This window comes from Apteryx mantelli, chromosome 1 (assembly GCF_036417845.1).
Source record: "Apteryx mantelli isolate bAptMan1 chromosome 1, bAptMan1.hap1, whole genome shotgun sequence".
In the NCBI taxonomy this organism is placed as follows: domain Eukaryota; kingdom Metazoa; phylum Chordata; class Aves; order Apterygiformes; family Apterygidae; genus Apteryx; species Apteryx mantelli.
In genome coordinates this window covers 105,211,702-105,232,268 of record NC_089978.1, presented here as the reverse complement: position 1 = coordinate 105,232,268, position 20,567 = coordinate 105,211,702, and the positions used below count along the sequence as shown (strand labels likewise).

General features: G+C 35.6%; 1 protein-coding gene across 3 annotated transcripts in view; it reads right to left on the bottom strand.

The window, feature by feature from the left end:
* SCAF4 (SR-related CTD associated factor 4) overlaps positions 1 to 20,567 on the bottom strand; it is a 48,669-nt gene that overhangs the window by 17,167 nt on the left and 10,935 nt on the right. The window contains exons 2-16 of one of the 3 annotated variants that reach the window (XM_067299304.1): positions 19,421 to 19,504; positions 18,769 to 18,813; positions 17,926 to 18,087; positions 16,007 to 16,142; positions 13,282 to 13,421; positions 11,917 to 12,093; positions 11,457 to 11,557; positions 10,910 to 10,957; positions 9,592 to 9,700; positions 9,063 to 9,230; positions 7,453 to 7,538; positions 5,847 to 6,037; positions 3,477 to 3,577; positions 2,279 to 2,392; positions 1,421 to 1,577 (exon numbers count right to left, since the gene is read on the bottom strand). In XM_067299304.1, coding sequence (XP_067155405.1) covers positions 1,421 to 1,577; positions 2,279 to 2,392; positions 3,477 to 3,577; positions 5,847 to 6,037; positions 7,453 to 7,538; positions 9,063 to 9,230; positions 9,592 to 9,700; positions 10,910 to 10,957; positions 11,457 to 11,557; positions 11,917 to 12,093; positions 13,282 to 13,421; positions 16,007 to 16,142; positions 17,926 to 18,087; positions 18,769 to 18,813; positions 19,421 to 19,504 — 1,819 coding nt within the window. The remainder of the gene's footprint in view (positions 1 to 1,420; positions 1,578 to 2,278; positions 2,393 to 3,476; positions 3,578 to 5,846; positions 6,038 to 7,452; positions 7,539 to 9,062; positions 9,231 to 9,591; positions 9,701 to 10,909; positions 10,958 to 11,456; positions 11,558 to 11,916; positions 12,094 to 13,281; positions 13,422 to 16,006; positions 16,143 to 17,925; positions 18,088 to 18,768; positions 18,814 to 19,420; positions 19,505 to 20,567) is intronic. The other 2 variants (XM_067299312.1, XM_067299317.1) reach the window with 2 other exon arrangements.

Genomic DNA, 20,567 nt, shown 5'->3' with positions numbered 1-20,567 from the left:
AAACTCCAAATTACTTTAAATACAGTACAGCAAACCACTGGCTCTGAAACACGGCAAGTAAACCTATTCCTTCCATTAGTCATTTCACAATTCAATTCTTTGCACTGACTGCATGTATGCATGTCCAGGATTCTAAAGCATATTATCTGTAACAAAAACAGTAAGGTTGTTTTGGGACAAGCTTTCAATAGATTTCATTATTCTAGGGCAAGGCAGCAGCTTTTTCATTTATTTGAAAAGTTATTTTTGAAAACCCAACATTTACAACTCTTAACAAAACAAAATAAGAATACAACAATACAGAATCACAGCAAAATAAGAGGAACATCAGCTACAGGTTTAAACTGATTTTAGAGCAGAAACACAGCTCCTACTGTCTGTCAATACCTCTTGGGAAAAGCCAGCTGAGGAAGAAAAAGGCGGGGGGACAAAAAAGAGGCATCATGGAAAAGAGGAAAAAAAACCGAGAAGACTGGAACACACTGAGGTTATGTTTATCACTAATTGGACTTTCATTTACAAAACACACTTGAATTACTTGTGTGCAATTCTCATGAAGAGATGTTACTGTTTAGAATAATAACCACCTAGCTATGGCAAACTGGACAGAATGACATAACAGTCAAATCACGTTTCAGTAGCTAGACAGCACATCATTCAACGGTTGCACAGTTAAAATCAGCAAAGTAATCTAGAGTGCCAATTCAAAGAACATAAGATAATTTCAATTTTTATGTAAGTACTGCATTTATTTAATATTACTTTTAAAACCACAACAGCTAGCACTAAAGCTTATCACTAGCAATTCTGTATTGACATAACCTGTAATTGATTTGAAGCTACTGATAACAGGTGTAATTTTCTTAATTCAAACAAAAAACCCTGCTATTTTTACTGCCTACATACAAAATAACAAGGATTCTACTTAGGTCAAAATAAATACACTTGCTAAAGGAACTGAAACTCTTACATGTATGAAAACAAAAGGCAATTGGAATGGAAATAATAAAGCTGCTGGCAGCTCAGCTGCTACGCAAGTACTTCAAATGCGGGCTCCCTTGTTAGGGAGACCTCCCACAAACCGGAGGGGTCTGCGCTGGCTCAGGGGCTGCCGAGTACTACACACTCCCGACACAGATTACTGTCAAGGGCAAACCGCAGTGCAGCTGGCAGGGCACCAGCAGTCCAAGTGCTTGTTTAGCCCAGGCCCCCTTGTACTAGGACAGCACAGCGCCTAATAACAGACTGTCGCCGACTACTTATGCACTCTCTGCAATCCATAAGTTACACATACCGCATCTCTTAGCCATTTGAAGGCTTTTACATGCAACTCGCACAGGAACATCAGCCACACCAACTTCAGTACACCAGTATAAAGGACAATTATTTAAAAACATTTTAAGATCTAGCAATATTTTACCTGGACTAAGAGTTTCGCTGTCCAACATTCCTCCTTCACAAAAACTTTCAAGATCTTCAGGTTTCACTTTGTCCCATGGTATGTAGGTAACACCCAATTCTACATCCCAGTACTGCTTGTAATCTGGCTTTATTCCTTTATTCAAAGCCCATGCAATCTTGGGGAAAAAATATATGTAGTCAGTAAAATGTTTTCATTTTAATGGTTTTAATTTTCAGTCTTCACAAAACAGCATGACAGTTTGAGGTTAGGAAGCAAAAGAGAATACTTTAATTGAAACAGCAGGAAAAGTAGTTTAGTTACAAAACCCTGAAATAAGTGTTACTTGAAGCAGAATTAGTTCTTATGCACTATTCTGACTTGATTCTTGGATACAATTTTTAAAAATGCATAAAAATGGTTTCTTCAAATGTTCCCCTGTCACTTCAGCTAATTTTATTTCACTTCAGAGGACAGTGCCATTCTCTAGTATGATGTTCTACAAAAGGAAGAACTTCGCTAATGAATGAGTTCTACCGTATTTATTACTCTTTGAAGCATTACCATATATAATTAAACTCAGTTTTAAGAAAAAATAACCAGCACCAAGAAAAACATAGTTAACAGTCCACTCTGATGATTAGAAGACGGACATCCTTTGTGCTGGTCAAAGATATAATTGCTGGCAATCTTCTAGGAAAATGAATACAAGTTCCATGAATCACATTACAGAACAAGAAGAATACTTACCAATAAAAACAGAGTTCATTCACATAAAATTACAAAACAGCATATCTAGAATACATAGAAGTCTAGAATACATTAAAAATGTAAAGATTACAATAATTTTAGAACAATTTGACGTGTTCCAAGAAATACCTTTATAGATTTCTGATTGACTTTGAAGTTGCCTCGGCTCAGTTTTTGTAGGGCACGGTAAGCATCTTGTCTGTGAACCATTACAATATAGGCACATCCTCTAGGCGGTATCATCTGTTTGTATTTTAAGAAAAAAACATTTGTTTTTGCTACCACAATAACAAAGTAATGAATAACGTATAAGAGTTCAATTACAGTTAGCTGGAGCATCAGCAAGTTTCTCAGAAAGGACTACAGAAGTATGAAATAGTTAAATGTTTAAAAAGCTAAGCTAACAAGTATCTTCCTGAAATAGGAATTTCTGGTAAATGAGAAGCAACTTCTTATGTGGGAATTTTATAACTGTATTCCATGTGAGATGATGGATTAGTGTTACATATTTAATCCTTAAAATGGCTAAAAAGTAGTATTCATGAAAGTGCTGTGGCCTTAGAATTAGTTAATCTGCTGGAAGAAACAAGAAACACTAATACCTCACTTTATTCCAAATCTCAAAAATTGCCAACTATACCTTCATATTCAATTCTATCTGCAGGTTTATTATAATTTTTATTTTTTTTTAATGCATTTGAGGAAAAAAAACTCCATCTTGTTTTACAAAATTTGGAAAGTGCAAGAAAGTTACAACCACATGTTAAATTTTTTGTTTTGTTTAAATAAAATTGCATAGCTACTGGAACACAACTATTGTTTATATATAAAATATCCTTAACACAAGAATTCTTAATGTTCTTCCAAGCTTACATCTGAAATGATAGAAGAGAAACAAGCAAAAGCATCAAAAACACCAGCTGAAGGTCTACATTTCTATAACCAGACAACAAAACCAAGCAGAAAAACAACAAACTCAGTAGCAGAGTATTTACCCTGTACCTACTCCTCAGTGGCCTTTTATCAATCCATTCTCATTAGAGAAAGCATGAGTTTTATGAAAATGAGGTCATCTTCTGGATTAACCTTAAGGGCATTCTTTTTTAAATGGCAAGCTACACTAAAGCAACTGTCTTATTTTTTTTCCACAAAGCGCACAAATGAATTGAGTTTACAGGTTAGAAAACAGAAATTGTTAGAATACAGAAAAAAGACAGCTGTTGACTACTATGAATGTACCCAAAAAATTTTGGCTTATCATAGACTGAAAAGCCTTTTTGTAACCAAGGCATATCAAAGTAGCTTGCACTATGCCATTTATACTTACATTTATTGATTCAATTGGGCCAAACTCCTCCAAAAGACTTCCAACATCCTGTTGAGTAGTCCTTTTGTCAAGTTGTCCTACCCAAAGCGTAGTACTACAGACTACAATCAAAAAGAGTTAACATAGGCTTTAAAAGCACTTGTAAATACAGATTTCACAAGGCAAAAATGTTAAAATAGTCATGTTAACAGTCACTTATGACATTCAAATGAAAAAGTCTGCTAATATTAAAATATATTTCTTAATCTTGAAAAGGAGTATTTAAAAGAAACTTCTTTTTTGTCTGCTGGGAGCTGAGTTAAGAGAGTTAACCACAGCAACGCCATCACAATCATTGTTAGAATGCACTCACTGATAAGCTCCTAGTTAATTAATATTAAAGTGGTTGCAAGTTCAGACTGTGAGCTCTGCAAATCATAAAAAGGAAAAAACACTTTGCTGCTAACACTGCTCCACGAAATATCCCAGCACATATGGTGGGTATTCCACAACAAGGTAACTCGCTCCAATTACTATGAAATCCAAGCTACAGGCCAGCATCACAAGTTACAGACGGTACTTACTAGCAAGATGATAGTTAGACTGCTTATGGTGACACACCCCTTACTAGTGAGATTTCCTCCAGAATGTGGTGACAAATCAACTACAATGAGTAACAGAACTTACATCCTCTTTAGTGACCTATTCAATGCCATTTCCTTCTATGGTTAAGAGAGAAATTACTGAAAGGATTTTTTTGTCATGAAAGAGTAAGCAACATGCTTATATCTCACTTCATTCTCCAGGCTAATAAAACATTAGATGAGTTCAAAATATCATATTCTCTGAAGACTATTATGGCAACTTTTAACACTCATCATCTATGTTTTCCCCACTAAGTGATATATAGTTGCTAGACTTAAAGAGCCTGATGTGACAGAATCTGGGAGAGATACTGGCAAAAAGCATATCTTACATCACTGCTGGTAAGCTTTTAAACTAACAGCTACCAACTTTTGCAGTTCTTTTAAATTAATGGTATCGTTATCCCCCAAGTTTTGGCTAGTTAAACAAAAAAAATTTTTTTAAGCTTTTGTTCCTTTTACATCAAGAAGAATGTTCTCATTTTACTTGATAATTACAGGGAAGATTTCACATCCCCAGGGAACATTCAGAAGACAACAACTACATTTTGTCTATAAACATAGGCAAAGCCAGAATTATTTCAGAATTCAGAACATTAGCCTTTGTGTTTTCCAGGTCAAAGCTCCTCTACAGATTTAAGAGATCCACAACGTTGAATCATTATAGAAATTATAATCATGTGTTCAACTTCTTGTTGTTCAATCTACTTTACCTTACATGTCTCGAAGAAAAGAAAAGAAAACTGTTTCAGCTTTTTCTTTCCTCATTTTAGAACCAAAATATTTCCAACTTAGAGATAGTCCAAAAAGGCCAAATTGTCTAATATGAGGGTAAGGAAGAACAGGGATGTGGTGAATTAATTCTTACCAGCTTTAAAATAGTTGCAAAAATAAGTAACAGCACAGTTTACTCCTGTTTTGTTTGGATGAGTCTCAAGGACCATATCAAATAGTACTAAACCCAAGAAAAAGGGACAGAGAAAGAAAGAGGGATCTGGATCAGAGAAAGTATTCCAAATGGCACTAAGCTGTCTGCCGTCTTCACCTGATACATTGGGGACTCCAAGGAAAGGACCTAAGTTTCTTCAAAGAGCAAGAAAGCCAAAATCTGAAGTTATATCTATACATTACTGATAAACAGACAATACTTATCTAAACTCAGCCTCTGATCTCTAGCACTATAAGAACTGGAAACAGAGCAAAGATAGACAAAACAGTTAAAAGTTATAAGCCCCCCTCCCCCTTTTTTTCCACAGTATACTGAAGTGTCTCTGGCATGTGTTTTTGGCAAGATGGTAGTTTGGTAAGTAAAAAAAGAGACAGTAACACATCAGTGAATTATTTCAGTCAGATTAAGAGTTGTCTTCTGGGATACCCCGAGCAGACATTACGTAGTGAAGGTAAGTGGACTGGACAAGATATATATAGATATATATATATATATTTTTTCTTTTGGGGGGGGGGGGGTCTAATAGATGTAAGAAGTGTTTTCCTTCACATTTATAATTTTTCTAAAAATTTCTTTATACAAATAAGTATGTCTTGTTAGTGTACTCCTACACAGGCATAGTATTTGTTTGAAAGCACAGTAATTTCTTTAACCTCACAGAACTCTAGAATTCATTAAAGAAAATATTGAGCACAAAAAAAATCCATATGTGAACAAGGAAAATCTTGAGCATCTGAAAAATGGTACTAGTAGAACTTGCAAAGTATCATCAGCAATAAACAGAAAGAACAAACTTACCACTAACAGTTTCTGACTTTATCTGAGGAAGGCCTTTTGACCTGCGTTCTCTCTCCCTCTCACGTTCACGTCTTTCTTGTGACCGAGACTTAGGAGAGTGTCGGCGTCTATCCCTGGATCGAGAGCGAGATCGACGATGACGTGATCTTCGAGATCTGGAGCCAGATCTTGAACGCCTCCTTTTAGGTGACCTAATTTAAACAACAATTTACATTCAGTTTTTCTGACCCAGACACCAACAGAGAGAGAGAGAGAGACAGCCACTTCACATATCTAGTTAACTAATCAGGCATGAGTTCAGTTGTAAAAAAATATATACATCCAGGTCCATTCACATGCATTTAGAACTATAGCAAACTGCTACAACAGCATTCTAGCTAAACAGTTAATTAGTTTTAAATTTCTGATCTTCTCTGTATCAGTTTTGTATTGAAGTAAGTATCAAAACTATGTCATGCTATAATAGAAAGAAAACGGCATCTGCTTAAAGGAGGAAAATGCTTGTTGCTTTTACAAAAGAACTGCTAAAAAAAGAGGTTAAAAATAAATTCTGCCAGTGAAATTATATTTAACAGTGGGATCAAAATCTAAGCAACTCAGGGTCTGAAAGAGAGAGTAAACTTCCAAAGAAGTCATATGAAGTTTGGCAAAGGAGATGGCTTTGCTTTAGTACTGGAGCCATATCTGTTAGGTCATGGGAAACTGCCTCTCTGACAGGCAAAGGACCACAGCACACTGGATCACAGATCTCTTCATAAGAAAAAGTGTCTTTCAAGCACAGACAAAATTAAATCATCATATTTTGCCTTCCTAAAATTTAGCCAGCACTGACAGATATGAAAGTTATCCTCTGCTAGTAAGAGAGAACTGTATGGATCTCCAATTTCCCTTAGAAGGCAGCTGGCTTTCAGAGGTGTACAAATCCTTAAATCACTAATCTGCTTCCCATTACCAGCACATTCAAATAACATTCAATAGCTAGCTGAATTTATCCTCATGACTCTCTTGAGAGGCAAGAGATTGAAAGGGTCTTTCCCCACCGCAAAAGGGATATTCAAGTAAAGCCCTTGGCAGTTTGACTTTACCAAGAAATTCACTAGAGCTGTCCATACAGGAAATAATACAAGGACAATAATTTCTTGCAATTAAACCTTAGATTAAAACAAAAAGGGACACCACTGCTAAATGTGTCTCTTGGCATTCATTAACAGAACCCGACCTGTGCAGCAAAGCTGGGCACCTAAAAGCAACCACAAAAGCAAGCATGCAGAACAGGGCATTCGTGTAGCCAACAGGGAACACAGATAACAGGACTGTGTCCTAGGGCACTGGAAATGAGCTTCAGCAACAGTTCAAGGAGTTAGCTCACCTCTCAGCTAGTCACTGTTGTCTCACAGTTAGCAGTTACCCCCTCACCCATGGCAGATTTGGCAGCACAAAACTAGATTCTCTGAGCTCCAGGCTATCAGCCTAACTCTCCTCAGTACTCATAAAAAAATTAGTAAAGCACTTCAAATTTTGGACATGATGCACTGAAGTTTCTTATGTTAAAATCCAATACTTGATATAATGTATATCCTCATTAAAAGAACTTCCAGTAATTTACCTTGATGCAGATCTAGATCTTGACTTTCTGTTGTCAGAAAGATGTCTTTTTCCTTCTTGAATAGGGGGCTGTTCCACTTCCATATCCTAAAATATTCAGTTTGATTGTTGTTACTCTGAGCATTTTATTTCATTTTGTGCCTTAACTGAATTACATAACAGCACTAAAATTATACTGAATATTCATATATGTGAAATTGAAATGTAATGCAATTCTTCTCAGAACCTTCACCACTACTTTATAGTCACTAACAGGGAGACAGTCCAGTACTAAATGAATTTAATACAACCACTGTGGAAACATATTAAAAACAATTTATGCAAAATTCACACCTTCAGTTCATAAATTAATTTAAATGTATTTAGATGTTTGATTTAGGTCATAGCTACATAGTACAACAAATGAAGAACCTATATCCTATTTCTATGATGTTCATCAAAATTTTGCCTACATTATGTTCCTGAAAACTTTCCTAAAGGTACTTATATTTAAAGAATGAGTTTCCCCTTAAAATGAAATAGTTTAAAGTTGTGAACACAGATAAAAGAAACGGGGGTTATAAATATATGACCACCTGCTTAAGTTGAAAGGAAGCAACACAGGACACAATTTCTAGATACAGGAGATCTTAAAAAAAAACAAACAAAGAAAACCCTAACCAATCCTGTAAGACAGTTCTGCTGGAAGGAATCCAAAACATACTGTATCCTGCCCACACTTTAAACAGTCTTCATGATGCAACCCTGGCAGGGAACATCTGAACAGACAATCTCTCAGACTTCAAGACTAACAAACTAGTTAGAGATACTCTTGAGAAGTAGATCCTTCTTCCAAGTGGAAAAAAAGAATAATTTCTAGAACCTGATATCACAGGTCTCCACATAAATACAGCTTAGTGCCATTTTTCTCATTCAACTGCTGAGAGCATATCATAAATTTCAGTATCTCAACATTATCTACAGGTTCCTAAAAAAACTCCTTTAAAAATTTTTTTCAGATGCAGAATGTTAGCATCTACTTTAGGAATTCCTAAAACTTTTGTTTATTTATTTATTAATAAAGGCTCAAAAACAGTCTTGCTCTTTGATTTCTTCTTAACAGGAGCCAGTCACTGAATGAATAATACCCTCCAAAACCTTCGGAACAGGAGGAAGGTGTTTACATACACTTTCATTTTTTAGAACTTTTACAGACTTCTGAGTCCACTTCCACTATTTCAGAGGCCTAGTGAGCCCTTCAAAACTAGCTTTTTCAAATAGCTTCTCTCCAGAATGAGATTATGTTGTTAGAACTGCGGTGAACAAAAGATTCCTGAAGCATGATGGGGACGCAAAAGGGACGATGAGGGGAACTGAGAAGTGGACAACCAAGATGCAATCCAAAGTCTTTCACAGAAAGAGGCATACAGCATATACGTGCTGCTTCTGCAAGACTGTTGAATATCATACTTGTCATGTAGCACCGTGGCTATCCAAATTTCTCTCAGATAAGCTACCCTCATAGCTACCTCCAGACATGGTTATCATGATATTTCTTCTGAACAAACTACGTATATTTGAGAAAGTTAAATATTAGAACACAAGTACTTATTTATTGGAAAGGGTCCTCACCTGCTGATGTGTTTTCTGCATATGTGTTTCACTCTGTACTGGGAAAGGAGACTGAAAAGTTTGCTGCACAGGTGGTGTTGGCGGAATCACAGGCTGAGCCATGGGTGGAAACTGTGGGGTAGGCAGGAGACCGAAACCTGGCATTTGCCCGTTAGGAGGAAGAGGAACCTTCAGGGAAGAAAGAACACAAACTTCCAGTTAGGATAAAATTACATTAGATTAGTTTGCTTGGAGTAAAATTGTCCCTCTACTCCAAAGTCACAATATAAGGCCAGAAGCCTGAAAAAGATGAAACAGGTTAAGCATCTTACGTGTATATCCTGAAATAAAAAACATGTTCTTCAAAGCTGTATTAGAACAGAGAATGAAAACAACTTTCTTTGGAAAGTTGGAGAGCTAAGCCATATTCACTCTTCACTTAGCAGAAGCATCCCTTCCTTGCTTCTCCACAAAAGAAAAGGACAAAACACAAAAGACTAAGACAACAATTTTAAAACCAAAATATCTTTAACAAATAAAAAAAAGTTACCTGGTGGCGCATTGGATCCTGTTGTATTCCCATCATTCGTTGTTGAAAAGGATCCATATTTGGGAGTTGTGGAAATACCGGCTGTTGCATACCTTCTCCCGGAAATCCACTAAAACCAGTAATATTTTGGTGAGAAAAATCAAGAGACATACAGGGTTTTTTGCCTTTATTTTACATATTCCTATGTACATTTACGCATTCTTGCTTCAAATTTAGAAAGAAAAATGATCTTCATTAAGATCCCACTTCTCCTCTGGAAAGCAAAAACAAATCCAGGAAGAATGGCTTCCTTATCCTTCCTCCATTGTAAGAGGAGTCCTTTAATATTTTAACAAATGCTACATAAATGCTACATGTTTAAACCTCTTTTCCCCCTTTATACAATCCAGCTAAACTCTTCAGTCTATGGAAACATTTCATGAAGGGTGTCTACCTTAGGCTAACTATCTTTCTTACCAATTCCTCTTTTAGGAACAACAGAAGTGAGACTTTTTCCTCTAGGAAAAATAAATTAACCATACTTTTTCCAAAAAAATAACAAAAAAAAACAACAACCAAAAAAAACTTTACTCTCCAAGCTTTGGAGCAGGAACTTGGAGTCTGGGAGGAGTTTAGGGCAGAGGAGAAGGGATATGTATATCACACAGGGATTACAGCAATGCCATTCACTTCCTGATTCAACACACAGAATGGACAGTGCTCAGGGAATTAATGAGGTTTGTGCAGTTAACAGGACCTGGTTACAGGATGCTGTTCATATAACAAACTAAACAAGATTTCAGGAAGATAAAGGAATTTCATGGTGACGTGAATGGAATTGTGCAGTGTTTTGAGATACAGGTGCCCTACAATTCTTACATGATTCTGGACAGCTCAATTTTTCATGGAGAGCATCTCTAATTTTGTATGCACAAAACAAGACTACTGGAATCCAATTTTCAGAGGCATCTGACGCTACTACAAAGTAGTAAGGACAACGGCTTTAGAGTACTATAAACAGAGTATAAACATGCTGCAAAGCCTAGTCCAGTGATCTCTAATTGGGAATACACAAACAGTGGACATGTTTGACCTACCTCATCTTTCTGAACTCGAGTTCCCATCTGTATAATAGGGAAGATGCTACAAATTTACCTAAAAGGCATTTAAATTAACTAATACTTGTGGAACATTATAGTGTTTAAGGTGATGAACACAGTAAGAAAGTTGATGACAAAGTTATTGATTCTGTTTTTCAGAGCAGGGTTTGGATGGCATATACAGAAAATAAGACATGGGGCCACATACTGAAGCAGGGAAAAAAGAAATATTGACTAACCCAGGTATTGAGCACCATCCAGCCTGTGCACTGAATGAGAGAGAGGTCCTGTGGAAAAAACTAGTATGTGATCATGTAACTAAAGACTTTATCATAATACATATCAAAAGGGGAAGAGGGGTCTGAGTTAGTTTGCATGGGCATTTAACATTTGAGATCTTAAAGCTGCAAAGCCAATTTTAAGTTTTAAAATAGTTAATACATAAAAGTACTACAACGTTCGGAACAGCATCTTCGCCGCTGCCAGCAAAGCAATCCAGCTGATTAATAACAATGCCTTGACACACAGTTGTGCAATAAAACCACAAAACTCATCTTGCAACCAAAATTGAGTTTTTTCTATCAAACACATTCCTCAATCAATGATGCAACATGCCAAACTTGCACAGGAATACTGAAGTAAGAAAACCCAACAGCTGCTAACAACGTTTTAACTTTGGACTCTAACAATTAAGCACTCAAGTTATGTGGATTTTTAACCAAAGCTTTGTTCTAAAAATCTTTGGGTTACAAGGAGGATCAATTTTATTATGACCACAAAACTTACAAAGCTGGCTGAGAAATTGAAGGAGAAGGAGCTGACTCTTCTTTCTTTGAATCTTCCACTGCTTCCGGTTCATCATCATAGTCAAATCGATCTAGCAGCTTCTGAAAGAAATTACATTGAGCCAACTATTTTTCCAGTATTTTATATAGTTGGCAAGGAAAATATCCTTATTAGCAATGTCTTACTATTCATGCAGCAGCTCTGGAATTAAAGAAAAGATAAGAAGCAGAGAAAATACTGAAGTTAACCAAACTTTTCAAAACCAATTTTATTCAGCTTTGGAAAGCACAAGAAGTCTACACCTGAGGAAAAAGAACAGGAAAGCAACCTCCAAACTAGAAGACAAGGAACAAAATTTGCACCAATTTTTCCTAACAAACGGCAGACATTGAGATCATCCATCAAACAATCTTCTGTTGAGTTTTAAGCTGTTAAACACAAAAAACAAATTAAGACTTACCTTGTCAAATGATGTTTTTTGCTCAGGTGGTGCAAAAACAGCTTTTTGTTCTGGTGGTTGTGCTGCTGTTGTCTTCAACTGAGCAGTAATAGCTTGAACCTGAGCCATCACAGTGTTATCTATGACCGGTGACTGGGGTTTTGGAGGCTGCTGAAAAGTCTGAAGAATCTGCTGAAGCTACAGGATACATATTGAATCAGTATCTTTTTTTTTTTGGAAGCAGAAAAACTAACATGAATGCTACCTCTCTTAAGTATTGTTCAGAATTTAAAAGGTTTATTAGGCAGGTGTTTAATCTTAAAAACAGGGTTAAAAAAATATATAGCTGGGGTAATAGTAATTCCCCCATTCAATAGCTGAATCAGTACAATAAAATTAATTTTACACTGTGGCAACAGAATCTTTTGGTGGAAAGGCATGGAGATTTGAAAGGAGACAGACAAATACACTTAACTGGCTTAACCTTCCTCATTTTAGACTATCAGAAAGAATTCTTCCCACAGACCAGAAAAGGTTTCCCCTTAAAATTATATGAGTCTATTCTAGTATAGATTGTTTTATTACAAGCTTACCCAGTTTACAATTATGAATCACTTTCAAATCACTTCAATTTTCAATCACATCACTTTCAGTTTACTAGTCTTACTAGATAAACTGTTGTACATTAACAAAATTTCCCTCGAAAGCCAGTATAGAAAGCTGTGACAAACTAAGAACAATTAAACAACATCAATCCAGGGTAGAAGATTATTTGATGAAATTCAGGACCAATAAACTGAATTCATAGCAACACAAACACAAATCAATTTTTTCTGAGGGGAAAAGATGGCATATTTAAGGGAAATAAAAAGATCGGGAAACTTCACCAAGTCTGAGTCTACCAGTATTAAAAGGGGTGTAGCATGTAAATTTTATATCAAGCCAGACTGGGGCACAGGATGAACATCAACAACCACCTGACTGAACTACTGAGGTGGAGAATTTTCAGCAAGACCAAAAGTCATTTTTCAATACTTCATTGGCAAACTTCAGCAGATCCCAAGATTACAGTACTCAAGCATTCCAACACTGCAAACATTTTATTATGTGTATCAAAAAATAAACTTGAAATTTCATAACTGCATCAATTCAGAGCTAATGTTTTACAAATACGTAACTGAATTTTCCTCAAATACTATAATTACTGGATATAAGGGTCACAGAATATTCAAATGCTGATTTTAACCCTTACAGGTTTCCCACTCAAGGCTTCAGGGATGTTTTTGTTTTGCTTCAGATCAGGAATACTATTTCCATCTTCTTCCCCCTCATTCAGTATTTCACATACTAATTAAGTTAGAAGGGAATCAAATAAAATCAGGTTACCTGTTGTCCTTGTGTTGTTTGAAACAACTGAGCTACAGCTGCAAAGGCATCAGAACTGGGCAACTGTGGCACAGCAGGTACTGAGTTAACAGTGACTTGAGGGGGCTCTGAAGGAACCTTTGCTGGAGGGGGCGGCGAACCTGAGAGTTTGATGGGATTGAGAAAGCACTATGTTACTCCAAAACATTCATCTTACTCTTCAGTGCATACATCTACCTTCTCAAAAGAATTATCTACAATAATATATTCAGCCCCAAAAGTCAGTCAGTACTCCTATCTGAACTACCCCAAGAGCACATTCTGTCCTTTTTTCCTTTAACTGCTCCATTTGCTGCCCACATCTGTGTATTATGTACACTAAGACACAAAAAAAAGAAAAACAGGCTTTCTGAAAACTAGTCCAGCGTGGTATTTTAGATCAAAATTTGGCGTTTGTAACTTTCCTACAATTGTACAGTTAAGAGAAAAAAACATTACTCAAGCAATGTTAATCAAGGAATATCAATACCTTATATTAGTTCTATTGGCAAAGTTTAAAAATCTGGACTCGTTCTTTTGGATGAGTATGTCAAATAAGCGATCTAATGGTTTATTTTAAAAGAAACTCTGGAGTTTTTATAATCATATTCCTTCAATCCACTTGAAATTTAGAAGACACAGAGAATATATTTTCTAGCAGTACTGAACTTTTGCTGAAAAGTCTGGTAATGAAGGTTTTAAAAATTATTCCAAAGGATACATGGCAACTTTTCTTTGGTAAGGTCTGTCAACGTGCCATTTTTGTGTAAACATAAGCCAAACCTGCATTTGATAGATAAATATCCCTACAGTAAAAATCAGCTTTTACTAATTCTTCCAGGAAGAGACTGTTTGCACTGAGCTTTACTAAAACTGAGATGAAATTTTAAGACATGCTATTATCTTTAACTTCATGAGCAGCTTCCCCATTCTTTTTGGTTTAGATTTCAACACTTTTTTTTTAAATAAGCATTTCACTAGTACAAAGTAAATTAGCAGTAATGACATCAATTCTTAAATGCTGTGAGCAAGTAACTGTTCTTTGGCAAATACAGTTAATTATTTTAATGAAATATCATAAAACAGTTCAAGGGAAGAAGGTTTTAAAAAACTCATATTGCAGTAACTGTGCTTTAATATTACTGTGATTCAAAACTAAGCAGTACAGAAATATTAGTTTGAAAAACTAAGCAAATATGCTTGCCTCACAATACCAGATTCTTTAAAGCCATTAATCTGTTTGCAGTTTAAATAACTGCAGTGTTGACATACAGCAAATAGAGACAATCGTTGATATTTTCCCAGAAGTCAAATACTACAGAAAAATCCTGCAGAAAGATACTTGTGATTGTTTTGAAATATAATTTAACTCCCAAATTACTTCCTGTATATATTCAGAAGGATATTTGCTTGCTCAAGGGAGAAGCTATTTACATTTCTCTCTTTTTTTGGGGCTAAACAGACTTTGCAGCATTACAAGTGAAACAGACTCTATATTTCACATAACGCATTAATGTATTTATTATTATTCATTAACATGTTTATTTCCAAGCCAAATTATCCCCTCTGGTGTATTTGCATAATCTCATTGAAATCAGTAATTCCGTACATGTAAATCCATGCAGAAGGCACATAATCTTTTAGCTACTAGTGATGAGACAGAGATGGAAAAATAGTGCCACTCACCTGTCATATCAAACTGAAATTGTATAGCTGCCTGTTAGCATTTAAGTTTATATGCTAAGACATTTCTCCCCTGCCCCACCATGTTTAAAAATCATGTCAATAGATATGCTTTCCTCAACACTGCTAGAGCAGATTTCACTTATGCTGCTGTCCACCATTATTTCACTGTCTGTCACCACAGCTCACTCACACCATTACATTTTTTGCCAGTCCTACTCTAACAGACTTCAGTGCAATAAATATGGAAGGTACCAAAGCTAAGTCTAAGATGTAAAGTACAAATTCAAAAAGAAGGCCCTCCAAAAAGAGAGAGAAGTGTGGTATGCATATTCTCCTTCACAATTCGACTGCCTCGCTACCAGCTATTTACATGGCATCACGTAAGTCAGTGAAAATACTGTGAGCAGACAGTCATTACTTTACTCTTCAGGTCAGTATTTTCAACCAGTGATCCATATAGAAGTCTACTATCAGGCATAAATTTACTGCTCAGGGATCTGTAAAGCCAATATAAAATATTTTGGGGGTTGCAAATTGAAAGAGATTGACAGCAATCGCCTTCAGACCAAGTCCTTCTCTGTAAGGCGAAGCTCTTACATGTAAGATCATGCTTTACTGTTCCAGATTCTAACAAAAAAAGAAAGTGAGAATTATGCAATTGAGAAGGAATAGAAAATATTTCAAACAAAAAGATCAAGTGTTTGTTTGTTTTTTTTTAAACAGGGGACAAAGTCATTTTTAAAGAAAATATGCACATATATATGTATATATGCATACATACGATATAAATGATCATTCACACCCGAACAACTTCCAGATGCACACAGGAAGTAGAGTATCAGCATTTATCTAGAATGAGTTCAGCTGCTCCACATAATTGTGACAGTAAAGTTGAGTTTATTAATGTTACTGCTGCAACTGTGAGTAGGTGCCTTACAAAATTTTTCATGTTTGCTAACAAGCTTCTAATATCATTCCACCTTTTAAAAAGAATAAGTAAAAGCTGTAATGTCATTCATACCTTCATTATTAGTAGCATTTTCTGTCATTGGGGCAGCAGTACTAGTTCCCGCTGCCATATCCAGGAGAGGCTGAATGATCTCAATTTTAAACACTCCATTTTTCTGCCAAAGGTTCAGGACACGAACTATTTTGCTCTGTTGAAGCAAAAGGAAGCATCAACACTAAATAAAGCTTTTCTAATTCACAAACTCCCAAATTATCCTCTGTAATTAAGAAGAAAGGGTTGAACAGTATTGGAGTTTAACAGAATCAAACATGCCTTTTAAACAACCACCTGTATTGTCACACAGGTCAGCTAGACATTGTATATGGGAAAGATACAAACTGTCAATTTATTTTGCTATCCCCTTTAGTAAAAAGCTTCTTGTGCCATTTTTCTTAAGCTGTTCTGGCCAACCAGAAAACCCAGGTTTGACATACAATATAGGAAGTCAATCATCCCCACCACTTCTTCACAGAGGGTCATAAAGGAGTGAAACAAACAAATGCAGCAGGGAAGATAAAGAAAAGGAAGACAAGCTGGAAAAGCCTGATTAACAGAGGGGCAATTATAACAGAAAATGCCCTAGCATTTTCTTAAAGTTGGGGAAAAACTGTTTGCTTTAAGTTTTTTCTACTAATCCAGTCAATTCTGCACTGACACCAGAAAACCCATCTCCATCATTATTTGAAAGATCAGGAAAGCGTGTGGAAAATATTCTGATTATTGCAGTAAGATTAAATTAGAACCTCTAACTGTTAGCTCCCTGAAAGACTGGAAAGTAAAATGAAGGCCAAAAATGAGTAAATTTAATATTCTTGTTTTCAGTTACATGTTAACCTCACAGAAAGATTGTTAAAAATGATATACATCATTCTCTTTTGATATCAGATAACTTTTGATATAGGTATTTTATAACTGCAGAGCTGTTTGTTGTTTATGTACCGGCAATTCAATAAAGTAAGCACACTACAAATAGTATTACTTCCCTAGTGGAAAGGATCTTAAAATTAATTTTGCAATGAGATATCAGGTAGTTCTACAAAGGAGATGGATAGTCTAATCCATTTAGGTCAACAAAATGGCAACCACAAAGAGAGAAACAAGAAGGGCCTGCTCCATTTTGCAAGAGTACTACCATGAAGTTTTGAAGTATCAGACTTAAGGTCTAAAGGTCTGCAGGTTTCATATAAGAAACTGCAGAGCAGCAAAGCCTTTCAAAAGCTGTTAAATCAGTTAGGAGGAATGTATTTTACTCTTAAAGGACTGCAGCTATGAAAACAGGTGAGTAGGTAATTTTCTGGAAACCACTTGGCAACTCCTAAAACATACTTTTCTTGGGAGTCTTTTGAAATTATTCCAACTTAGGGCATAAAAAACTTCTTCTATTGGTAGCAACTGGGACCATCATCAATTCAGGATACTTTCTGAGGTTCTGCTCTTTCAGCAAGTAGGGCGAAAGTAAGAAAAATGAGGCCTTAAGTCTTGACAACAGAGAGTGGCAATGAAATTGTTGGATTTGCAAAGGCTGGAGAAATCAAGATCACAATTCTGTTAGAAAAGGTCTGGGAGCAGAATCTTTACTGCCACTGGCAGTACTAACATTGGCACTTCTCCTACACTTTCTTCATTTTGTGGGGAAGAGACACCACCTTCCATAGTAAGTTTTCCTCAAGAAGAAAAAGGTTTTAGCATAGTCACAAAACATTCAAATGTCTGCATGCAGAACAACAATGATTAAGTTACACAAAGTAATTTTATAGCTAGAACAGCACTTAAGTAACACCTTTAATAATCCTTCTCTGCATGTTTTATCATCTCATATAGTAACATACACTACAATTGACAGAGACTCATCAAATTAGCTTTCACAAGCGAAAACACCAAAGTAATGCTGTTATCAATTCACAACAACACTTGATAAATTATAGTTATACCTTGTCTTCAGATGGACAGAGATACAAATACTGGAATGTTGCGGTAATATTTTTAGAGAATCTTGGCCCAAAAACATCTTTGTCCGTTCCAAACTGGTGACGAGACTGACGAACAATAGAATCAATGACATACAATCCAGGGACTTTATATTCTGGTTTGCACTGAAAACAAAATAATTCTCCATTATGCAGTGAAACTAATAAGGTAACATGCATTTGCCTTAGCTCTCCAAGAAAATATGCTCTCTATACTTACAGCATACTTGATAGAACAAAACAATTTTAATTTATCTCTAGAACTATAAAGACTCCAGAGAAGACTATGTCCAGCATAATATCAAATAGCATGATGTATTCCCCACTGATCCACAGATCTAGTATTTATGGCAACGCCAACAAAAAAAATTCTGTTTTGAAACAAATTTTACCATCTTTTATATGGAAACAAATATTTAAATACATTCAAAAGGGAGCAATAGTTGTTAACACACTGCTATTATTTAAGGACAAGAAAAAGTGAACTGTAATACCCTGTTCACATGCAAATTTCTACAAAAAGTTGTCAGACTCAATTTTATCCTAATTAAGAAGAAATCGGTATGGGGCTTCATTAATGAGTTAAAATGGCAAATATGTAAGAAAAAGTTTAAGAATCTTAACTTAAAAAAGCTTTCAATTCGGTCAAAAAGCTATGCAAATGTGTAAAATTCTAACAAACCAGGATTCCTCCCTCAATTCCTAAATAACCATGGCCTTTTTTTGCTATTAACTAGCATTATTAATAATATCTATTGGCAAAGGCAGTGAATATCTTATCTGTAGATTTTATTTGTTTATTTTTACCTTTTTGATAAACTTCTCTACAATCTGGACAACATGCTTGTAGAGCTGAAAAAGAAATAGATAGATTAATTCATCATCTACTTGACACTGCTGCATTGCTTTAGAAATTTTTTAGTTCTTTGTGCTTACTACCAGTTAGGAAGGACTACAAACACAATATTGCACTCATGTTCTAGAAAGAAACAGTGCACAGTTAATCAAGCATTGAGAAAAAGATTTCATGGAGGGAATGGACTGGGACAAGTCATTCTTTCTGTTAGAAGTGTTTCAGTGTGTACACAAAAGAAACTGCTTTCAGGGCATTAGTGACAACTTTGGGGGTTTACTTTCTAAGAAAGACCTCTAATATGATGAGGTGCAGTTGCATGCTGCAACATTTTATATTTTGTCAAATAGAAATCACAACACCACAGTGGGTATAGCATTAGAAAGCAATGATTCAAAAATCAAGCTGTCATTATGCTTCTAGACTAAAATCAAAAGACGATGTTCACCACCCACTTGTTTCTACATAACATTCTTAAAGTCAACTAGAATAAAACACCCATGAAGCTACGGAGACTGGAAAATCCAGAGATGCGTTTACCTCAGATGTAAAATAATAAAAATATTGCTACTATTACGGTTTCATTTTTGTTTTATTGTACGTTACCTTAATAGCTTTAATGGCAGCTTTTGTGATGAGAATCATTTTTGCTCGGGAAATAGGAGGTTTCATCTCCATGAGTGAAAAGAGCTAAACAAAGAAAACAAGAAATATTAAAAATCTATTCTGAAGTTTGAGCAATTAAACAAAAAGACAGTATTTCAGACAACTGTTACTGACATTCCACACTACTCCTCAGTGCTGGCCCTTGAAACGAAGGGACTAACAGGCAGAGCTTTCTAAGTAATGTTCAAAGCTGTTTTCCATGTGAACTAACCCACGTTCACCCATTTACAAGCTTTTGATAAGGCTGCTGTCAAAGTTCCATTTATGTCTAACAACAGGTATCTGCTAAGTTATGGTTTAGGAAGTCACCATTTTAAAGAAACAATATAAAGCAGAATAAAGTGTAGTTTGACTTAAATTAGCCTGAGTATCTGTTTAACAAAAAGAAATAAGATGGCCCTACAGACATCAAGACTGGTATATGCCTTTAGTTAGCTTGCATACAAGTGTTACTGCAAACTTTTATCCATCCAGATGACCAAATCAATACTAAGTTTTCAAATTATCCTGCCATATACAGGCATTGCAAATGTCTTTAATGGAGATATTTACTATTTAGTTTGCTATGAACATACCATGTTACTATTAAAATTAACTGTATCAATTGTTTTGGAGAATCCTCTGAACTATTTTCCATACCAATGTCACCAGTGGAAAGGTTAATTCCTTAAGGCCAAAGTTTTCAAAAGTGACTAGTCTTTAAGAATGACAATTTGAGGCATTCTGTGAACCTGACTTACAGGATTCATTACAATCTAGTTTCTTTAAACATAGCCCATGTATGCTATTTCACAGAGTTTTAATTATACCAGAAGTTAGGAAGAGCATTGTTCTGCTAAAACCATTAAGAACAAAAAGGGAATCATAAGTACTAATTAAAATACTCAATAAAAAAATTCAGGTCTGAATTCACAGAAAGCATATTCTGTATTCAAAACATATAGAATACAGGTAGGATAAGTAGGTTCTTCAAATACGAGCATGAATCTAAGTGGGGAAAAAAAAAATCCAAACTTCATATTCACAAGTGGCATCACCACAACTTACATCTCCCACGTGAGGAATTCTATTACAAAATACTTCCACA